The sequence below is a fragment of the Thalassophryne amazonica genome, unplaced genomic scaffold (assembly GCF_902500255.1).
Source record: "Thalassophryne amazonica unplaced genomic scaffold, fThaAma1.1, whole genome shotgun sequence".
NCBI lineage: Eukaryota > Metazoa > Chordata > Actinopteri > Batrachoidiformes > Batrachoididae > Thalassophryne > Thalassophryne amazonica.
Window position 1 is genome coordinate 470,488 of NW_022986252.1, and position 22,955 is coordinate 493,442.

The window sequence follows — 22,955 nt, forward strand, 5'->3', positions numbered from 1 at the left end:
CCTCCGTTAAACAACACTACTGACATGGGAGCAGGGATATCTTATTCCAAACCAACCGTCATATCACCAGTAGCATTGGTGGGGTCCACAAAGATATCACCAACACAGGGAAAAATTAAGCCACTCCCTAAATCGCCAACACAAGATACCCAGCAAGTATTAGAACCAAAAGTTAAAAGTATCGATAATGCGGTTAAAAATAGATGGAAGAAGATTCATGATTATTGTGTAAAAGAAAAAGTAGCAAAATTAGACAGATGTTATTGGAATCGATCTATTGGATGTAAATCTCAAAATTACATGGTGCTTACACCAGTTATTGATTTGATAGACAGGATTACTTGGAAACAAAAACAAGAGGCAAAACATGATGAATGGCTTAACGACACTTTTCCGTGGGTCTGGAGCGTTCCACTGATACATTTTGAGGGGAATTTTCCAAAGGGAAACACGTGGACTGGGCATAGTTTGCGGGGTCCACATAAAGCAAAATTCTATGTGCAAAAACTACCAAAGCCTGATGAGCTAAGGTCAGTACCTCGGGATGATTTTAGCAAAATTGATCAATGCGTGGCGAATAAAATCTATGGAAGCTTACATGAGACAGAATACCATAATAATTTGGCTGAAGGTTCTGGTAAATCCCCCCGATGTCCCATAGACCAAATTAAGACAGGGAATTGGCTAAGATGGGTATATAACTGTACAAAGTTGTTACAGATTCCAACCATTAAGGGGACCCTTCAAGCATGGCAGGAAGGAGTTAAGCGTAGTAAGGACGTCACCTGGTGGGGAATGGAGAAATATGAAATTGAAGATTGGGTATTCCCCTGTTTAGATCAAAGTAATAATTATTGGGTTAAATATCAATACATCGCCACGGTCTACTACAGAGATAGAGCTACTTGGTCTAGTGTACTCTGGAGATTAAATCCTTATGTTATGCCACGGCCATGGAAAATGATTTGTAATAAACTTAATACTACATGCACAATAAGCCTTGCCTGCCAAAATTGTAGAAACGTTCCTAGCTGGGAAGAATATTGTGATGCTTACTATGACGGCCAGTATGACACTTATGGCCATCAAACAGTTTGGGAGAAGAACGGTGCTAGCGAATGGGTAAGAGCTTTTCCACCCAACGTTGGATATGCCAAGGCTGTCTTGGGACATGGAATGTCGAAAAGGAAGCAGATCCTAGGCCACATAGTGCCATTTGTTGGAGATGCTTTGATAATGCTTGAAGAAGGATATGCCTTCAAGAAAAGTCTATGCGAAGGACAAGAAATTGTCGGTTACGAATGGTTGGGACCCAATCGGATTTACAATAATGGTACATGTGAATCGCCTGCAGAACATTGGTTAAGCTGTGGAAAAGGAAGACGTCGGCATGAATGTTCTTGGTGGGAAAGAACGCAAATAATCGCTGGAGGAATCATCACCACTTTTGCAGCAGAGACCGGAGAAGTCATTAAAGAAGGTCTCGAAGTAGTGACTGGTTGGATTGGACATTTGTTTGGATATCTTTGGCCCTATCTGTTAATCATAATAGGACTTATTATTGCTGCAGTAATTGGATATGTTTTGATAAAAGGAAGTTTCGCAGCCGCCCTGCGCTTGTGTGGGAGGACCACACAAAGCAGTGAAATGGAGCCCCTCCTCCGTTAGGGGAGGAGCGATGGAGCCTACAAAGCCTGACGCTGAGACACGCCCTGTTCATTCTGCCTTCGGGTAGTGAAGGAAGAAGAAGCATCTACATAACAGCATACTAACTTAAGGAGATAAGTAAAAAGAATAAGAGAGCACAATGTCCAACAATACTGGCGGCATAAATGACACCATCTTCAAAATGAGTAGAGTGGAGTTTATTGCACTACTGTTAACGTGGCTGCTATACTGCTGTGTCGGCCGTTGGGACTTACGACAACCACTGCGAATAGTAACGCTACTACATGGATGTGTCAGATTGGCGATCTTCAATCTGCACTATGGTCAGAGTGACTTAGGGTTGTCTTTATTTATCACTCACGTCCTCGGTCGCTTTACTCTCCAGTTTGACTGTTGGGGAATATGGCAGTACACATCAATTACAATTTGGATGGTGATAGATATGACAGCAATCTTTTACGCCCGGCAGTGATAGCTGACATTGTGTGCGAAGCTGTGATGGCCCTGACCCTATTGGCGTACATAGCTACGTTAACTGGAGCCGTACAACGCAAGAAACCCTGGCTCTACAAACTTGGACTTATCATAATTTGGGCCTTAGGATGGGGAATATTATCAGCTTTATACTGGCTGTCCATGGTTAGTCAACTACTCCTGCTGTTATGGTTTACGACCTATGATGCTTGCTTCCCGCGTACAGCTCCTTCAGCTACAGCGGGAATGGTAACGTCATCACAGTCCCACTCTCCTACGGTGATCATGAGGCAGCTCTGGCGTGCATCTGAATAATCCCGACAAACTCTTTTGCTTGCTTGCAATATAATAGTTAAAAGACTAATGTTTCCTCTTACACTATAGGGGGATATAAGATGTATTCTATCCTATCAGTCAGTCAGAGCTGCGTGTCGTCAGAGCGAGCTGCAAAAAGTTTGTACCTGAGTTTTCAGAGGTGGTGTTTGTAGTTGCCATCTGCCACGCCGGTGTTTGCCAACCCGGACAGTGGGAATACCACCTCAACCGGCAACTTAGCCCAGCGACTGGACAGCAACAACGTCCGAGGCCCAACGTGGCGAATTCACTGAGGCCGCGCGCTGCGTCATTAAAGCCGCGCGTCACGAGTGCCGCTTCCCCGAGGCCTCGTGCAGCCACCGCGCATCCATCAGCGCGGAAACACCGAGGCCGCGCGGCACCAGCGCAGTGCAGATCCATCCCGGTGACAAACAACGCAGGCTGTTAACATCGGCGATCGACAAGCTGCTCATGAGCCGACCATGGGGCCTAAGAAGGTTCTGACAGCGGAGGAAGGTGACGATATTAAAAAATCTCTGGACTTTTTATCAGAGGAGATTTCTGTTGTGAAGCAGCAACAGAAATCAATCATGGATCTGGTGGAGGAGGTGAAGGCATTACGGCTCCAGAATGCCGAGAAAGACCGGCATCTGGTGCAGCTGGAAAATAGAGTGGCTGAATTGGAGCAGTACACCAGAATTAACGACGTCATCATCACAGGTCTTCATATCAAACCACGGTCCTACGCACGGGCGGTAACAGATGAGAGCGGAGGGGAGCCCAGTGAACAGGAGGTCAGCTCTGTGGAAAAACAGGTTGCTGATTTCCTCCTATCTAAAGGTATAGAAATGGATTTAAATAACATTGAAGCGTGCCACCCTCTGCCCCGGAGAAATGACGGTGATAAACGAACCGTCATCATGAGATTCATCAACAGAAAACACAAAACAGCACTGTTAAAACAAGGAAGAAAACTGAAAGGGACAAACGTATTCATCAATGAACATCTCACCAAACGGAATGCCGACATCGCCAGGAAAGCACGCTTCTTGAAGAAACAGGGAAAAATCCAACACACATGGACTTCAAACTGTAAAATATTCATCAAACTGAACGGATCACCAGAACAAGCAAAAGTCATGGCAATAAGGAACATCGAGGAGCTGGACAAATATGAACAATAGTGTTTCTTAAAGTGAGGATCTGGACAAATATGACCAATAAGGTATGAGGACACAAACACATCACAACACCATGACACAGACCAGAGGAACCTATTCATCTACTACCTATTCATCTACATCTGGAGACAAGAAGGATATAACTCAAAGGATTGCTGATCATGGAAAAGTAGAACTGAGAACATTTAAATACACAGACCACAATGTACTGGACTTGGAGCACGATATAGACCCGGACAATAATTTCTTCTCAAATATCAATGACAGTTGTTGCTATTATACAGATGAACAGTTTAATCGGATCATTAAAACGGATAACAAATTATCAATAATCCATTTCAACAGCAGAAGTCTATATGCAAACTTTAACAACATTAAAGAATATTTAAGTCAGTTTAAAAAAATATTTAACATAATTGCTATATCAGAAACATGGATCAATGAAGATAAAGGAATGGATTTTGAACTGGATGGATATGAATTTAATTGTGTAAACAGAAAAAATAAGAGTGGAGGAGGAGTGGCTGTGTATGTGGATTAGAACATGGATTATAAAATAGTAGACAATATGACAACTGTGATTGATAACTTATTAGAATGTATAACTATTGAAATATGTGAAGAAAAAAGCAAAAATGTATTAGTCAGCTGTATATATAAAACACCAGGATCTAGTATTGAAACATTCACTGACTGTATGGGAAAAATGTTCTCAAAAACTAATCAAAAAACTGTGTTCATTTGTGGTGACTTAAATATTGATCTGCTCAATCCAAATAAGCATAAAATAACAGATGAATTTATCAGTATAATGTACAGTATGAGTTTATATCCAAAAATCACCAGGCCAAGCAGAATTACATCCCATAGTGCCACCTTAATTGATAATATATTCAGCAATGATATTGAGAATAACACTGTGAGTGGATTATTAATCAATGACATTAGTGATCATCTACCAGTTTTCATCGTTTATAATAGAAACCATCGGCGGAATCAGCCAGAGGAGAAAATAAAATACAGGCGAGTGCGGACAGAGGAAAACATGAACACACTAAAGAAGGATTTACAGGAGCAAAACTGGGAAAAGGTATACAGTGAAAGTGATGTTGATAGTGCATATGAAACTTTTTTACAAATATTTACATCATTATATGATAAATTGTCCAATTAAACAAGACTACAGAAAACAAAAAATCCAAGCTCGACCATGGATGACGAAAGGGTTACGAAATGCATGTAATAAGAAAAATACACTGTATAGAGAATTCATAAAACTAAAGACTAAAGAGGCAGAAAATAGATATAAGAAATACAAAAATAGATTAACTAATATTATACGGGTATGTAGGAAGGAATATTATAGTAACATATTATATAATAACAAAAACAATATTAAAGGAATATGGGATATATTAAATAGCATTATCAAAAATGGTAATAAAAAACAGAGTTACCCTCAGTATTTCATTGATAATAATGTCAAGAAGGAAAATAAGGATGAGGTAGTCAACGGTTTTAAAAACAGGATCCTAGCGTAGGTTCCTGGGGAGTCCAGGTGCTGCAGGATGGAGTGCAGGGCCAGGTTTATGGTGTCATCTACAGACCTGTTGGCCTTTCAATTTAAACAAAGCAAAATTCATGTTATTTGTAAATTGTGGCATAGATGTAGAGGTGTAACTCAAAATAGAAAATGTTATTATTGAGAAAGTGTAAATAAATTTCTGGGTGTGATACTGGACCACAAAATTAGCTGGAATGGTGAAGAGTGTGGCAGTTCTGATGAAAGCTATTGGCCCCCAAAACGTGAATCTGCTGCAAATTGTGAATTATCCACAAACCATTCATGAAAATTCATGCAAACTGAATATTCTCGCAAAACGTGAATATCATTCATGATATATATTCCCTTTCAGTTTAAGTAGTTTACACATTTCAGTTTACGGATCAATTACTTCAGGAAATCTTCATCACAAACTCTATCTCTACTGGTGAATTGGGGAGGCGAGCACCAATCAGGGTCTCGCTTCTGGTGTCAAGTGCCCGGCTTGACACCAGACCTGCCCGGCATGACCTGCTCCAGGGACAGTGGCAGGTTGGGAGTTTGACTTGGGCGGTACACCTGTCAAACGGTAACTCAGGTGTCCTAAGGCAAACTCACAAAGGACAGAAACCTCACATGAAACAGAAGGGCAAAAGCTCACTTGATCTTGATTTTTCAGTATGAATACAGACCGTGAAAGCGGGACCTCATGATCCTTCTGACTTTTTGGGTTTTAAGCAGGAGGTGTCAGAGAAGTTACCACAGGGAGAACTGGATTGTGGCGACCAAGCGTTCACAGCAATGTCATTTTTTGATCCTTCAATGTCGACTCTTCCTATTATCATTGTCAGAGCGGGCGGGAACCCATCTACCATGGTGGCTGGACCTGCAATGCAAGCTCCCGGACTTGGCTTAGGTGTAGGAGAAAACATGGTCTTCATTCCAGGCTCTGGTTTGGTACACATGTGATCAAGCAGCGGAGCAGAGGTACAATCAGGATCAGGCAAAAACGCAGTCATGGTTGAGCAGGGGTCAGAGGCACGAGCATACATAGTTGTCCGGGATGAGGCAAAAGGCATGGTTGAGGAAAACAGAGCAGAGGTACGATGCATGGCAAAGCAAAAATCAGAACTGACACAGGGCGCTAGAATGTGTATGAGACAACAAACTGTCTGTGAGACTGTGATGGTTTAAATAAGGAGCAAACAAATTAGGGTGATGTGAAGCATGTGTGTGGAAGTCTCTGGAAGAGGGTGTGACCGGGGGAGACAAAGGTTGTGCAGAGTACAAGATAGTGAAGGAAGGAAAGCACAGAGTGGAGTGAAGTAACAGACAAAGACACATGAGCTGGAGCAAAAGTGGGAGTGAGCGCAAAGCAGACATAAACAAGGTGGGAGACAAAGACATGGGGCAGGTGCAGTGATGTGAACATAATAAGCTGGGTGGGAGGAATAAACTAACAGAATGTGAAACTACAAAAACAAGAACTGAAATCAACAGTGTTGTGAAAAGTAACTTTGACAAGCTACTTTTTTAGTTACTTTTTTACTTGCTTTATACAGGTGCTTTATGCAGTTACTTCATTAGCAGCTTTATGCAATTACTTTATTAGAATCTGCCGAAAACTTGCAACTAATAAGTAATGTAACTAATAAGGTAACGAGTAATGTAACTTGGTTACTCGTAAGACTGAGCAATCAGCAAAGTAACTAATCAGCAAAGTAACTAATAGTTACTTTGCTGAGTACTAAATCTTAAAAATAACCAAATTAGATTATGAGTAACTTTATTAATTACATTCAGCAGCTGCTGACAAGGTGTCCACAGCTGCTAATGAACTAACTGTATGAAGTAACTGTAAAATATAACTGTATAAATTAACTAATGAAGTAACTTTCCAAAGTTACTTTCCCCAACACTGGAAATCAAACATGAGCATGTGAACAAAAGCAACTAGAACTGATCAGGAAATCAATACGAAAGCAAAATTAAACAAGAACAGACTAATAAACAGAAATCAAAACCCAATATAAAAGTACAACAGAAAACAACAGCTGACATATACAGATGAAAGCTAAATGATAAACAATGAAAACACAAACCGGCTGAACAGAACTAGAACAGAACTGGACAATGGCTCAAGTATGAAAAGTAACAAAGTGATAAGAAAAACATAACAGAATAACTCATGATGAAAATAATTACTAATAAATCAAAGCCAAAGCAGATGGGAAGCCACAAAAAAGGGAAAAACAAGGGCTCAGCGCCCTGACCCAGCCAAATCCCTGACAATCATGAAGCAGAATTCATCAAGTGTTGGATTCTTCACCCACTAACAGGGAACGTGAAAGAGTCTAATACGCACGCGATTCAATGGGTGGTGTGAAGCCCCATGGTACAATGAAAGTAAGAGGCGCACAGTCATAATCCCACAGATGATACCTTTGCAGCATTGGCCAAGCACATACATCAAAATCATGAAGAAATTCACATTTTGCAAGATGTGCGTTCACGTTTCAGAAGATATTTCTTCAGTATTCATGTTTTGCAGTTCATGGTTTGTGGATAATTCAAGATTTACAGCTTATTCATGTTTTGGGGGTTAACACCCCATTCTGCAGTCAAGAGCGCTCTGGAGCAGGTTTTCATCCAGGATGTCTCTGCACATTGCTGCAGTCATCATTCCCTCAATCCTGACTAGTCTCCCAGTTCCTGCTGCTGAGAAACATCCCCACAGCATGATGCTACCACCATGCTTCACTCTGGGGATGGTGCCTGGTTTCCTCCAAACATGATGTCTGCCATTCACGCAAGAGTTCAGTCTTTGTCTCATCTCATCTGGGTACCTTTTGCTAAAGTTCCTTTCACACCGGGGCCAATGTAGAGATGCATATTGCGGCGTACCGACTATGCTGAGTTTAAGTAGCTCTCTGCTGAGTTTTTGCTCCCCTACACAGCAGTATGCTGAAGAATTTTGTCCATTTCGGAATAAGTCTGTGTTGAACCCGAAAATGTGAATCTACTGCAAATCGTGAATTATCCGCAAACCATTAATGAAAATTTACACAAATTACTTTACGAATTTCAGTTTATGAATCAATTATTTCAGGAAATCTTGATCGCAAACCCTATCTCCGCAAAAAAAAAATTTGTGTAGGGGGGGTCACTAAGCGCGCTCTTTCTTCTGATGTCAAGCGCCCGGCCCTGGTGGGTGTGACCCGCTCCGGGGCAGTGGCAGGTGGGAAGTCTGGTGCACCTGTGAAAAGCAGGTGTCCCTTAAGGTGAGCTCAGGGAGGACAGAAACCTCCTGTGAAGCAGAAGGGCAAAAGCTCGCTTGATCTTGAATTTCAGTTTGAATACAGACTGTGAAAGCGGCGCCTCACGATCCGTCAGACTTTGTGGGTTTTAAGCAGGAGGTGGCAGAAATTTACCACAGGGCAATGGTGGGCACAGATAACCTAAAAGTTAACTTCGATAACAGATAATCAGATAACTGAAAAGTTATCTTTTATAAAGCTAAACTGATAAACAGATAAAAGGAGAGAGGCGCTCTTGGAAACGTTAAATTGAACTCTGATTCAGCACCGCGGACAGCGCTCACAGATCAGCCTCGGCCTTTTAATAAGACTGTGTTAAAACCCTTTGTATGACTGTCTTGCAATATGAAGCGCCTTGGGGCAACTGTTTGTTGTGATTTGGCGCTATATAAATAAATTTGATTTGAAAACATTTCACCCTTTTTTCAACAATATTATTGGAAAGAACCACAGACTGTCTAAGTTTTAGAATATATGCTTTATTACATTCATTAAAGTCACACACAGAGAAAAAAAACAATTGTTCATGTTTATTAAGCACAACATACGTGGAGGAAAAAAGTATACGTTCACGTACAAAACTGGAAAACTCTGAGTAATACATCTCCCCCGCATTTACGGTTTATTTCAGTATTCAGCTGTAAAAGTGTAGGAACAATCTCCCCTCTGGGCAGTTCCAGCTGTTTCACCCAGCACGCCATCACATCCGCAAACAGAGGATGTGATGTAAGCAGGTGCAGCGGATTACACCGTGTAAAATCGTCGGTGGTCAAAACAGAGATTTTCAGTAATACGTTGTACAGAGATTTTTCAGATGAATGGAGAGCCGCGTTGTAGATATGTTCTGCCCAGACTTCGGGACGATGTCTGATAACGTCGAAGACCCTCTCCATAACGCATGAAGGCGGGGTGTCTGGGGTCTCCACCCTGCGAATGACGGCCTGCTCCAGCTTATACGAGAGTCCACGTATAATATAAACTTCCCGCAGGCTTTGAAAGAGACTCATCACACAATTACCCATGACTGTAAACAATATAATGATGATATAAAAAAAAAATGCAGGTTTTTTTTCAGCCGTCGGGGTTTAGACAGCTAAAATCCCCTCCAGGTCGAGATCGGCATCTTCACCGAAACATGTGTACAGTTCGTTGATATTTGCTTCAAAATTATCAGTGTATTTCAGCTCAGTGAGGATGTTTTCTACCGCCCCCTGGACCCTCGCCGCTGATGGGTTGAGGAAGCGCTGGGCTAGGAGTTTTACCACAGCCGGAATGAAGGTCGGTCTCCAGAGTCTCACCATTAATCTCTCAAAATGTCCGGTAAAGAAATATTCATTTAATGGGTCCAGGCACTCATGCTGGCGCTGGCTGGGGTGATCGATCTCACACCCATAACAGAGTTTTTGTCTGTAACTTTTGATCACAGCCAAAAGTAAGTGGGCCACGCCGACTTTCACCGTTTTCAGGAATTCCTCTGACAGGAACCCGTCTGGCCGGTCTGATGCGTAAGATGTGGCGTATTTCTCAGCCCGCTCGAGGTCTTGTAACTCCCCCGGACTCGCGGCCTCCGTGACAGCGGGAAGAGAGCCCACGCCTCCCGGGCTAGAAAGCGCCTGAGAAGGATGGATCTCACCCCAGACCGGTTTGAGCTGAACTCCCCACGGGGTCTCGTACCCGCAGCGGGTCCGTGAAGCCTTCTGGCGCCGGTTCTGGTTCACGACCGGCTCGGCGGATCTCGTCCAGGCCTGCCCCGGGGATGGCGGGTCTCTTCCACAGGCGAGTGCGCAGTCACAAGTGATGTCATCCGCCGGTGTGATGGGGGAGGTTGAGGAGCTCATACTGGTCCATCGTCCGATGCTTAAATGAGATGTGGTCCGCTGTTTTTTTTTTATAGAAATCCCCGTGCATGCGGGGGAGGAGCTACGGCAGAGGTTTTTTTTTTTTTTAAGTAAAAAAATGCGCCAAGTTTTTTCGGACTTCGGTGACATCCCTCCAGGCCAGACACCTTGTAAAAAGGCCCGTAATCCTCTCGTTGCAGGTGTTGAACAACTCGTCCCAACTCTCAGCCGCGGCTGTGACGGATCTGATGCGGCCGCTGGCACTAACTCTCTCCAATTTAATTTCACCCTCAGAGTCAGCATCAGGAGGTCCCCGCTGAAATATCACCCTATAGCGCGACCCCTGGGGGCTGAGCCAGGTGAGTTGGAAGTGAGTTTTCCTCTTTTCTGGCGTCCGTCTCCTGGAGGCTCAGGGTTGACCGTGTCACGAATCATCGACCCTGCAGCCGCAGAGAACACTCCCCAATCGGCGGAAGTAAGCGCTACCCGCGGGGTTCCTCGAGTGGCAGTCTCACCCTCAGCCAGAGTGAAGAAACTTACTTGGGTGAAATACGGATTGAACGTGTAAGTTAAACGTTCGGACCCCTCCAGGCCGTATGTCAAATCTTCCTCCGGTATCGGCTGACTCAAGCGGCTGACGTACATCATCGCTTTTTTTGGAGCGAGTGAGCCCTCTGTCATCATGGTGATGTTCACGGGCGTCTCACAGATGTAATGGAGGATCGGAGTTCATCTCGCCATGGTGAATGCTGTATGTCACCCTGTCATTGAAAAGGGGATTTTTAAACCCTGTCTTCGGCCCGCTGGGCTTAATTCAATGCCTCGGATGAATAAAAACACCATCCGGCATGACTGAGAAGAAACTTTTTTTCCGCCTTCATCACCTCGGGCGGCATCTCCGATCAGCGGGTGTCCCGCAGCCCCTGATCGACCGGGTAATATCTTAAAAGAAACTGCATCTATCGTGACTAAGAATAAGCTTTGTTTTTCCGTCTTCAAACAAGCCCAGTGAACGACCCCGTCATCAGGAAATCGGATGTAATAAAACATTCAAGCTTCAACCAAAGATTCAAGCTTCTCTACTATGTTATAAAAGACCATCCGGCGTGACACCCCCGCTGCGCAGGTCTCACACACACACACACACACACACACACACACACACACACACACACACACACACACACACACACACACACACACACACACACACACAGCTCCGAAACACACACACACACACACACACACACACACACGCACGCACACACACACACACACACACACACACACACACACACACACACACACACACACACACACACACACACACACACAGCTAGCGTCTGCAACAGGTATTACAGCCGTGGGGTCATGTTTCTGTGAGGAGCTCTATGCCTGGGTATTTGACCGTCTTGCTGCAAAGACTTACAGCCGAAAGACGGTTATTTTTAGCACTTCTTTAATTTAAGAATTAAAAAACAGAAAAGCAGACGCATATTAAAATATTCGTGTTTAATCAGTAAATTGAAGAAAACCTCCCATAATTGTGTAAAAGATACGGGTATTTTTTAAATCCTTCTTTAATTTAAGAATTAAAAAACAGAAATGGAGACGCATTAATTTAGTGTTTAATCACTAAATTGAAGAAAACCTCCCATAATTGTGCAAAAGATACAGGTATTTTTTAATCCTTCTTTAATTGAGGCATTAAAAACCATAAAAGGACGCGCTTTAATTTAAGAATTAACAAATATTAAAGGGGTATTAAATATTAGACACTGATTTATGTTTAATTATTTCAGAATTAGTTAATTCTTTAATACATTAAAAAGATCTAGGTATTTTTTTAATCGTTCTTTAATTCATGAAATAAAATGACATTAAAATATTAGACCCGGGTGGGAGGGGAGGTAGGGCTTGGAGGCGGAGCTTGGGTCGGGGTTAGGGGTGGAGCTTGGGGCAGGGTTAGGGGAGGAGCTAGGGGCGGAGCTTTGGGGTGGGGCTAGGGGAGGAGCCAGGGGCAGGGCCTGTGGGCGGGACTAGAGGCATGGTTAGGAGCGGGGCTTAGGGGCGGGACATAGTAGTCGATTCTGATTGGATGTGATGTCATAAGGGGCGGGGTTAGGGGCGGGGCTTGGTGACATAGTCGATTCTGATTAGCTGACAAGGCCATAAATCAGTTTTTGACATAAGGTCGCTCAGTTTACTCTCTGTGGAGCTGACCAGCACGTTCAGTGACAGACTGAGGCAACCTCAGTGCAAGAAGGAACGATACCGCAGGTCGTTCCTCCCTGCTGCTGTCAGACTGTACAATAACACCGTGAAATAACCACATGCAATAATATGTCCACAAATCACGTGCAATATTAATATGTCCACAAATCATGTGCAATAACAACTCGTTTACAAATCCCTGCACTAATGTCACCTTACCACATCTAAACTCCACTTCACATATTGAAAATAAGATGCTCCTATCTCCCTTTCAATCCCAATCATGTTTATATACAGTGAGGAAAATAAATATTTGAACACCCTGTGATTTTGCAAGTTCTCCCACTTAGAAATCATGGAGGGGTCTGAAATTTTCATCTTAGGTACATGTCCACTGTGAGAGACATAATCTAAAAAAAAAAATTCCGGAAATCACAATGTATGATTTTTTAAAATAATTTATTTGTATGTTACTGCTGCAAATATGTATTTGACCACCTGTAAAAATCAATGTTAATATTTGGTACAGTCGCCTTTGTTTGCAATTACAGAGGTCAAACGTTTCCTGTAGTTCTTCACCAGGTTTTCACACACTGCAGCAGGTATTTTGGTCCACTCCTCCATACAGATCTTCTCTAGATCTTTCAGGTTTGGAGTTTCAGCTCCCTCCAAAGATTTTCTATTGAGTTCAGGTCTGGAGACTGGCCAGGCCACTCCAGGACCTTGAAATGCTTCTTACGGAGCCCCTCCTTAGTTGCCCCAGAGTATGATGTTTCCACCCCCATGCTTCACGGTTGGGATGGTTTTCTTGGGGTTGTTCTCATCCTCTAAACATGGTAAGTGGAGTTGATTCCAAAAAGCTCTATTCTGGTCTCATCTGACCACATGACCTTCTCCCATGCCTCCTCTGGATCATCCAGATGGTCACTGGTGAACTTCAAATGGGCCTGGACATGTGCTGGCGTGAGCAGGGGGACCTTACTGCCCTGCAGGACTTTAAACCATGACAGCATCATGTGTTACTAATCATCATGTGTTAGTAATCTTTGTGACTGTGGTCCCAGCTCTCTTCAGGTCATTGACCAGGTCCTCCTGTGTAGTTCTGAGCTTTCTCAGAATCATCCTTACCCCACAAAGTGAGATCTTGCATGGAATACCAGACCGAGGGAGATTGACAGTCATCTTGTGTTTCTTCCACTTTCTGATAAATAATCATAACAGTTGTTGTCTTCTACCAAGCTGCTTGCCTGTTGTCCTGTAGTCCATCCCAGCCTTGTGCAGGTCTACAGTTTTGTCCCTGGTGTCCTTAGACAGCTCTTTGGTCTTGGCTATGGTGGACAGGTTGGAGTGTGACTGATTGAGTGTGTGAACAAGTGTCTTTTATACAGGTAACAAGTTCAAACAGGTGCAATTAATACAGGTAAAGAGTGCAGAATAAGAGGCTTCTTAAAGAAAAATTAACAGGTCTGTGAGAGACAGAATTCTTGCTGGTTGGTAGGTGTTCAAATACTTATTTGCAGCAGTAACATACAAATAAATTATTAAAAAATCATACATTGTGATTTCCGGATTTTTTTTTTTTTTAGATTATGTCTCTCATAGTGGACATGCACCTAAGATGAAAATTTCAGACCCCTCCATGATTTCTAAGTGGGAGAACTTGCAAAACCGCAGAGTGTTCAAATACTTATTTTCCTCACTATGCATATGTACTTATATATGTACGTACATATATATATATATATATATATATATATATATATATATATATATATATATATATATATATATATATATGCATATGTATATGTATGTGTATAGGTATGTGTGTGCATATGTATGTGTGTGTGTGTATATATATATATATATATATATATATATATATATATATATATCTGTGATTGCAATAGCCAATCACAGATTAGCCTTTCTGTCCATCATTTACCTGTATTTTGCCATGCTTGGTGCCAGAAAGTTATGTTGGATCCAAAAAGGCTAGGAATGCCTTGACCAAATGCTAGGACCAAAAGTTATATTGGATCGGTTCCCACTGACCAATAGCGTTAGAGCTCACTGCCAACAGCTAGCCAATCAGAGCGCGGCATACGAAAGGTCAGGAACTTGCTGACAGACGCTGGTTGAAAAAATGGCAACAAACATGTCAACAACAGCAGAAAATCGTCTGCCGATTTCACAGTTACACAATCGTCTTGCTGAGTTCACAGAGGAGGAACTGGTGGAAATATTGAACTCCAAGGATGCCAAAAACCAATCAATCAATCAAACAATTTTATTTATATAGCACCAAGTCACAACAAACAGTTGCCCCAAGGCACTTTATATTGTAAGGCAAGGCCATACAATAATTACGTAAAAACCCAAACGGTCAAAACAACCCCCTGTGAGCAAGCACTTGGCGACAGTGGGAAGGAAAAACTCCCTTTTAACAGGAAGAAACCTCCAGCAGAACCAGGCTCAGGGAGGGGCAGTCTTCTGCTGGGACTGGTTGGGGCTGATGGAGAGAACCAGGAAAAAGACATGCTGTGGAGGGGAGCAGAGATCGATCACTAATGATTAAATGCAGAGTGGTGCATACAGAGCAAAAAGAGAAAGAAACAGTGCATCATGGGAACCCCCCAGCAGTCTAAGTCTATAGCAGCATAACTAAGGGCTGGTTCAGGGTCACCTGATCCAGCCCTAACTATAAGCATTAGCAAAAAGGAAAGTTTTAAGCCTAATCTTAAAAGCAGAGAGGGTGTCTGTCTCCCTGATCTGAATTGGGAGCTGGTTCCACAGGAGAGGAGCCTGAAAGCTGAAGGCTCTGCCTCCCATTCTACTCTTACAAACCCTAGGAACTACAAGTAAGCCCGCAGTCTGAGAGCGAAGCACTCTATTGGTGTGATATGGTACTACGAGGTCCCTAAGATAAGATGGAACCTGATTATTCAAAACCTTATAAGTAAGAAGAAGAATTTTAAATTCTATTCTAGAATTAACAGGAAGCCAATGAAGAGAGGCCAATATGGGTGAGATATGCTCTCTCCTTCTAGTCCCCGTCAGCACTCTAGCTGCAGCATTTTGAATTAACTGAAGGCTTTTCAGGGAACTTTTAGGACAACCTGATAATAATGAATTACAATAGTCCAGCCTAGAGGAAATAAATGCATGAATTAGTTTTTCAGCATCACTCTGAGACAAGACCTTTCTAATTTTAGACCTTTCTAATTTTAAAACACTAAGAAGGTACTCTGAATCAATCATATGCTGTTCACAACAAAATAAATTGATCTAATTTATTTGACTCTTTGTTGTTTGCTTAATTTGGGAGGGGGGTGGAGAACATAACAATTGATGGATGGCAAGTCGTCCAACATAGAGAAATATTGGATTCAGAAAAGTTTTCTCCATGTTGGACTCCTTACCATCCATATAAATAGAATATATATATATATATATATATATATATATATATTCTATTTCTACCTCATTTTCTTATGTCTTGTACTGTTACAAGTATTATTATTATTATTATTATTATTATTATTATTATTGCTTATCCTTGCACACGCTGTTTGATGCACAGTTTCCTCTACTCGCACCCATCCTGTTTTTTAAGAGCTGACGTAACATGTGAATTTCTCCTCTGTGAGATCAATAAAGTTTTATCTTATGTTATACAGATCAGTGGTATGGACCAATGAGTGATCCAGTAATATATACAGATCAGTAGTATGGACCAATCAGCGATCCAGTAACATATTCAGATCTGTGGCTGACTCCTCCTTCCTCAGAATAGTTTGTCCGACTTCGCACGCTCAACCCGTGCTTTAGTTTCACCCAAAGAATAGTCGGCGTTGGAAAGAAGCTGGTTCGGTTCGATTTTCTCTTGTGTTTGGTCCATTTAATCACCAAAACGTCGTACGCAATGAGGTATAACTGTTTTATGGTGTTTTAAAATGTTCTGTTTGGTCCATAATGTGTCGTTGTTAGCATTAGCATGGATCACGCTGTTAGCTGCTACTCTGTGCTTTTGTTTGGTCATTTGATCCGCATTATTTGGTTTATACGTTAACGGTTCGGTTCTGTGTAGAAGGCGGAGGACTTGCTGGCAGTATTAGCAGGTGTTTGTTTTATTTAACCGTGTGTTTGTTTTATTTAACCGTGTGTTTGCCTGCAGAGGAGACCGCGGCAGAGGCCGAGGAGGCCGCTTCGGGGCCCGCGGAGGACCGGTACAGGGGTGAGAACCATTCGTTCATTCATTCATTCATTCTGTACTCTCTTCTTCGTGCTGACATTATGCTGTAAGTGGCTGTTGTCCACGTGATGGTTCGCGTTAGTTTTAGGGTTAAGATCAGGTTTTGCGTAACCGCACAATTAATACACATAGAAAACAGCCCATTCTTGAGGCGGACAGTACCTCAGCGCCCTCTGATGGACGTTTTTGGTCGGCGAAAACATCGCCGATCTCGGTACCATTTCGTGTAATTTGATCACTTTTCAAAGGGCTCAGACTCGTCAATAAAATCAGTGTAATGTACAGAAGTTTGTTTCAGGTCATCGTGGTGTATAAATCTGTGTTCCAGGCGGTTAGAGCTCGTTAGAGACCAGAGGCGTTTCAGACTGCAAGTGAAGCTCAGCTTTCTCTAAAATGTCAAAAAAATTAAACAGTCAAACGCGTACAGTTTATCATGTCGACTATAAATGTGTTAGAACACGTTCATCTTGAAGATGAGTTCGTTCAGAATCAGCTACTTATCACAAATCCATTGACTCTATTTTGTTAACTTCTCATAATTTTTTTTCTCGTTCTGTCTGTGGTTGGTACGTTTTCCTGTAGAAGCCGAGCGTCTGTTCACTTCAGTGGGACTGCCTGGAAAGGTTTTTTTTCATTGCTACGAAACACGACACTCATTGGATAAAGCCACGATTTTGTCCCACCCCCGGGGGTGAATGGAGCTGTGGGCGGGCCTGGGCGCAGGAGTTCTGCACAATGATTGGATGATCAGTCGAAAGGCTGACTGTTTACTTTTTGTGGACATTAAAAGTTGAGCTGCTTTTTTCCTCCAGTAATTACATTAAGTGGAGCTAACGGGTGGAGCCGTCAGCTGCTAAAATTGCTACAAGAATTTCAGTCTATCTGCGAGTCAAAACCAGAAGATTGAGTTTGAGCAACAGACTCAATCTTCAAGAGCAGATTTGTCTGAGGTGGGTGAAAATATTATGTGATGTTAGTGCTCTGCTTAGTTTATCAGCTAAATTGGCTTTTAGCTGCAGAATCAATCACTGTCGAGCTGAGTGTTTGACCTATTTTTATTTGAAGTTTTTTTTTTTGACCATTAAGTAAGCAAAGAAAATAGTACAGTGCTGTTTCATGTTTCTTTATATTTTAAGAAATATATTTCTTGACCCACATCAGAAACATACATTTGCTGACTCAATGAATGAATCTACCATTACTACATGAAAATTCAGTAGGTATATCTTATATTCCAATTCTAAGGTGGAACTATGCTCGTATGTACACATTACTTTTCATGCTATTTTATTTGTCTAAAAATAGTTTTCTAAAGAAAAGTTTAGGGCTGCAGCTATCGATTATTTTAGTAATCGAGTATTCTATCAATTCTGGCGATTAATCGAGTAATAATCGGATAAAAAGTACTTTTGTGTTTTTAAATAACATCGATAGTCCAGGGCTCTCCTTAAGCAATGGCACAATGTGACTGCGCCAAAGTGTTGGCATTTTGCTGAAATGGCGATGGGATGTGGCTTTCTGTTTTGTTTTCTCCAACTTGTAAAATGTAACCACTTAAGTTTTTTTTTTTTTTTTTAATTAAGGTTGATGGACTGGGTCCTTGTGATGATTCTCCCCCCCCCCCCCCCCCCCCCCATTTCTCTGCAATTCAGCAGATGCATTTCAGCTGGAGTTTGAACATGGAGCCTTGCAGTCGTTTTTTTTTAAAATTTTTTATTATTATTATTTTATTTAAGTCACCGTGTTTGTGAAGTGTTGTGTGTTGTCCAAAAAAGCAAAAAATTAAAAAGTCAAACAGTGTGAGTCATCAAAGAGTGGACTTCTGCTGTTTGTCAATGTAGCCGGGGCCAGAGCTGTGACTCGCCGGGCTGAGAGCCCCTCACACCGTGCAGAGAGCAGCCGGCCACCGTCCCTCCCCACGTAGAGCAGACCGTGTGTTTTTTAAAACTAGACAAACGCACTGCTTCGCTTTAAATGCACAGTAAGTCTATTTCAGATGATCGGCGTGGACCATCTATCGCTTAGAAGCCTTTATTTTACTCTGTCACGCTGGAAAGCGGTAGCTATCGTTGCTAATTTCATTAGCTGTTATGCTCCAGTCTTCTTCTGTTTTTTTCCTGTGGCCGTTGCAGCGCCACACACAGGCCTGGCATATGTACTACGTTAAACGAAGCTTCGAGGCACAGAATTTGCCTCGAACATTTTTTGTAATTGAATTATTCGAGTTACTCGACTAATCGTTTCAGCCCTAGAAAAGTTTTCAACTTAACAATAATGATAATCATAACTAGGACTGCAAGCAGTCCTATTACGAGCCCTTGTGTCCACGCAACCGCATCCCCTTTGAACTGATGTGGGCAGGTGCGTACAGAGGATGACACTCATCACACAGTTCAAGTTTCAAGCAAATCAGAAAATGCATGGAGGAGTTATGATATGTTGATGGTTCATCCACTAGGGGGCGCTCAGCACAAACAGAGGGGCTATGTGTGTTCAGGGGCCAACCATCATCACACATGTGAAGTTTCAAGTCAATCAGGCAAAGCACGAAGGCGTTATCATGACTTGATGTTCCATGGCGAAGGGTCAATATGGCAGTGCAATAGCGGCCACACCCTTCAACATAGAGAAAACCTTTCGAGAACTTTTGACCAGTATCATCTCTGGATGCTGTGAAAGAAATTTGAAGTGTATTGGACAAAATCCCTCGGAGGAGTTCGTTCAAATACGTGTGTAAATCGCGTCAAAATGAGAGGAAAATTCAAAATGGCCGACTTCCTGTTTGGAGTAGACGTGGTGGTGCAAGAGACTTTTTTTGTACATCTATGCAAGTCACACATGTATACCAATTTTCATCTCCCTCCTCCAAAAAAAACCCCTATGGGGAGGGGTTTTTGAAAGTTTCAAGGGGGCACTATTGATGCATTTTGCCCCGCCCATGGGCGACGCCCCTATGAATTGTAAGAATGAATTGTCGTGCTTGACCTGTGTATCAATTTTCATGATGATATGACAAAATTAAAGCCATCAAAAGGAAGAACGTAATTTCATGGCGAAGGGTCGATATTCAGCACGCTGCCACACGGACACCGTTACTTGTAACATCACGGCAATCATTGCCTGCATTCACCAACTTGTTGTGCATGTTTTTAGAAGTGGAATGAAGTTGATTGGGTTTACTATGTGACATCAGGACCTGTTAAAGTAAAAATAGGACATTTCCTGTTACCACCTGGGGGGGGCTATGGTGGAGGTGGGAAGTTAATATATGCAGATGTTCAGGGCAGAGCCGTCATTATGTCCAGCAAGTTTGAAGGATCTACAATGAAGTATGTGGGCGTGACAGCCGTTCGAAGTGAAACGGCGTGCTCCGAAACGCTTGCCAAAGTTTGACGAACCCTAGCAGCCACGCCTTTTGACCTACAGAAATTCTTTTGATAACTTTTGATCAGCATGGTGTCATGATGATGTTGACCAAATTTGAAGACGATTGGTTGAAATCCCTAGGACGAGTTAGTTCAAATGTAAGTAGTGGAAATGGCCAAAAATGGCAAAAAATACCTCAAATTCGAAACTTAAAATCAAAATGGCCGACTTCCTGTCGATATTTCACCATGACGTTGAGACTTTTTGAGCGTGCCAGCATGGTAAATATGTGTACTGAATTTCGTGAGGCTACGACGAAAAAACGCCTATGCGGAGGGTTTTTTGAAAATTTCTAGGGGGTGCTATTTCGCGATTTTGCTGCGACCATGTGCGCAACCCCCAAAATATCAAATTTTTGGTCTGACCGGACGACTTTGCAGAATTTGAGTTTTTGCAATTACAATAGGGTCCTCGTAGGACTTTTTCCTACTCTGGCCCTAATAAAGCAAATGGAGCGCTGGTATCGAATAGTATCGGCAGATAATAAAATTGAGGTGTCTGGATCGGTGCATCCTGAGTGTGACTGCATTGCCGGTGCAGTCGGGGAGGATTGTGTCACAGTTCACATCACTTTCTGTGGGAAGTCAGTGCAGTGTGGGTGTAACGACGCATCACGGATCAATCATTGTGACAGTTCAGATGAACAAAGAATGGCAGTGGTCTTTGACTCCCCCCCCAACCACACAGACACTGGTTATTCCAGAAACCTTGACATGACAGTGTCTACATCAGACTTCACCACAGTACAGCAGATATCTATTGGTGTACCCTTATTGTGAAAGGAAGGGCACAGGACGAAACTGCTGCACCCCGTTTTTAAATATAAATTTATGCTTGAGGAATGTGCTCCGAATGACAGGTTTCTGGATTTTACAGGTCTGCGAGTGCTAGAATTCTTTTTCATGCTTTTAAATGTGAAACCTGTAAAATAGCGTCTTTATTTCATTTGACCTGAGTGTGCAGCTCATTTACCAGAATATCTGCTGTGTGGTGTTTTAACAAGTGGAAAATACTTACGTGGTTGTTCATTCTTTTTCAGGTATCGTCCGTTTGTTCCACACATCCCGTTTGACTTTTATGTGGTAAGTTTAAAATAAATAAACTGGTGTGTGGTAGGTGTTGACTGAAGATGTTAACTGTATGAAATCCTTAAATATATTTAAAGCAGATACTTGGAGTACTTCACAGTATGTTACTTGCAACAGGAGAAACCAGAGTATGAAACACCTTTCACTGTAAAACTAACTATTAACAGAATTAAAAAAGGAAAAAAGAAATCCTGCTCATGTGCCCACACGCTTCATGATTTATTACAGGCTCTAAATTTTCTTTACACTTGCAGATCGGCTCATGGTTCAGACAACTACTGTATTTTCAGAAGGATGTCTTGTTGTTGTGGTTCTTTTATTATTATTTTTTTTAACTAGTTTGAGAAGTCCTGTGACTTACAGGCGGTGTGACTTGTATACTGGGGAAACAAGTTACAATCACAAACTGAGTGAATCACAAATGAGAGAGGTGGAAACTTTCTAACAGGGCGTACGGGTGTAAAACAGTCGGGTCGCAGAGTCTTCGTTATACCGGCAACTGTGATAGCATCACTACTTTGAGCTTTTCTTATGTTGGGCTCTACAGATGAAATACAGTTAGCACTCGCACTCATTTCAAGCAAATGAATATGAAAAAAATGTCTATCAAACAGCAAAGCGTCCTGTTGAATGATACAAACAAAAGATTAAGTGGGCGTCTGTTCCTGTGTGCTGCCGCGGCGCACAGCGGAGAAACGGGGCGTAAACCGTGACGGATAAATACCAGTGAGCTGAACTCGCCTTTTTGTTGAACTGCTGTCATTCACTTCAGGAAACATTCCATATCCAAAAGAAATTCACAAACAGGTTGTTTGTGGCCTTAAAAAGAAAAAAGTGATTCACGTGTAATGATCAATCATTAATTATGAAACGATGATGGTCGGTATAAAGACTGAAATCAAATCCACCTCTTTCATAGGCTAATATGATAGCAGAGGCTATCCTCTTTTTTTTTTTTTTTTTTTGGTGCAAGTAATTTTTTTTGTTACTAGCACCAGTGCAAGTAGGTTAAATGTATTTCACCCCCTGGTTTCCACTTTCAATGGTCCTGCTGTAATCGAGCTGTCACAAAGACTTATGATTCTCAGCTGGATTAATAAATAATGGTCAAGCCAGAATTCCCTGAGACGGCTGGATCACAATAGGGCCACTGAAAGTGGAAACGGACATCAGATCTCGTGGAATTGCCTTTTTGTTCTTAAATGAGAGAAGAAATTGCTCGTTACCTTTGCTTGCAGGCACTGTCACTCGACACATCTTGCAAATTACATCCCCCCCCCACTATCTGACTTTTTAAATCTGAACCAAGTCCAAATAACTGATGTAGCAGCACTCTTCTTTAAACCAGCTCCTCCTGCTCCATGGTCTCTGTGCTTGCAGCCATTTCCACACTGAGGAAAATACAATGACGTTATGAAAATACGATGACATTATGAATAAGCGTTATCACGATTGGTCGGTAGAGTCCAAATCTTCACCGTCGGCCAAGTTTATACCATGAATTGATTAAAGCGTATATATCGTGCACCCCTACATGTGCCTTATAAATAAATAATGCAGTGATAGAGTTGAGTTCTTCATGAATGAAGTGGTAAATGAAACTTTATGCTCTGGAAACTATGGTGGTAAATGTGAA

At 42.2% G+C, this 22,955-nt stretch overlaps 1 protein-coding gene across 3 annotated transcripts in view; it reads left to right on the forward strand.

The window, feature by feature from the left end:
• Nucleotides 1-16,333: 16,333 nt before the first annotated feature.
• Nucleotides 16,334-22,955, forward strand: part of ilf2 (interleukin enhancer binding factor 2) — a 43,688-nt gene continuing 37,066 nt past the window's right edge. For all 3 annotated transcript variants that reach the window (XM_034165356.1, XM_034165353.1, XM_034165355.1), the window contains exons 1-3: nt 16,334-16,480; nt 16,728-16,787; nt 21,271-21,313. In XM_034165356.1, the coding sequence (XP_034021247.1) occupies nt 16,476-16,480; nt 16,728-16,787; nt 21,271-21,313 (108 nt within the window). In that variant the 5' untranslated portion in view covers nt 16,334-16,475. The remainder of the gene's footprint in view (nt 16,481-16,727; nt 16,788-21,270; nt 21,314-22,955) is intronic.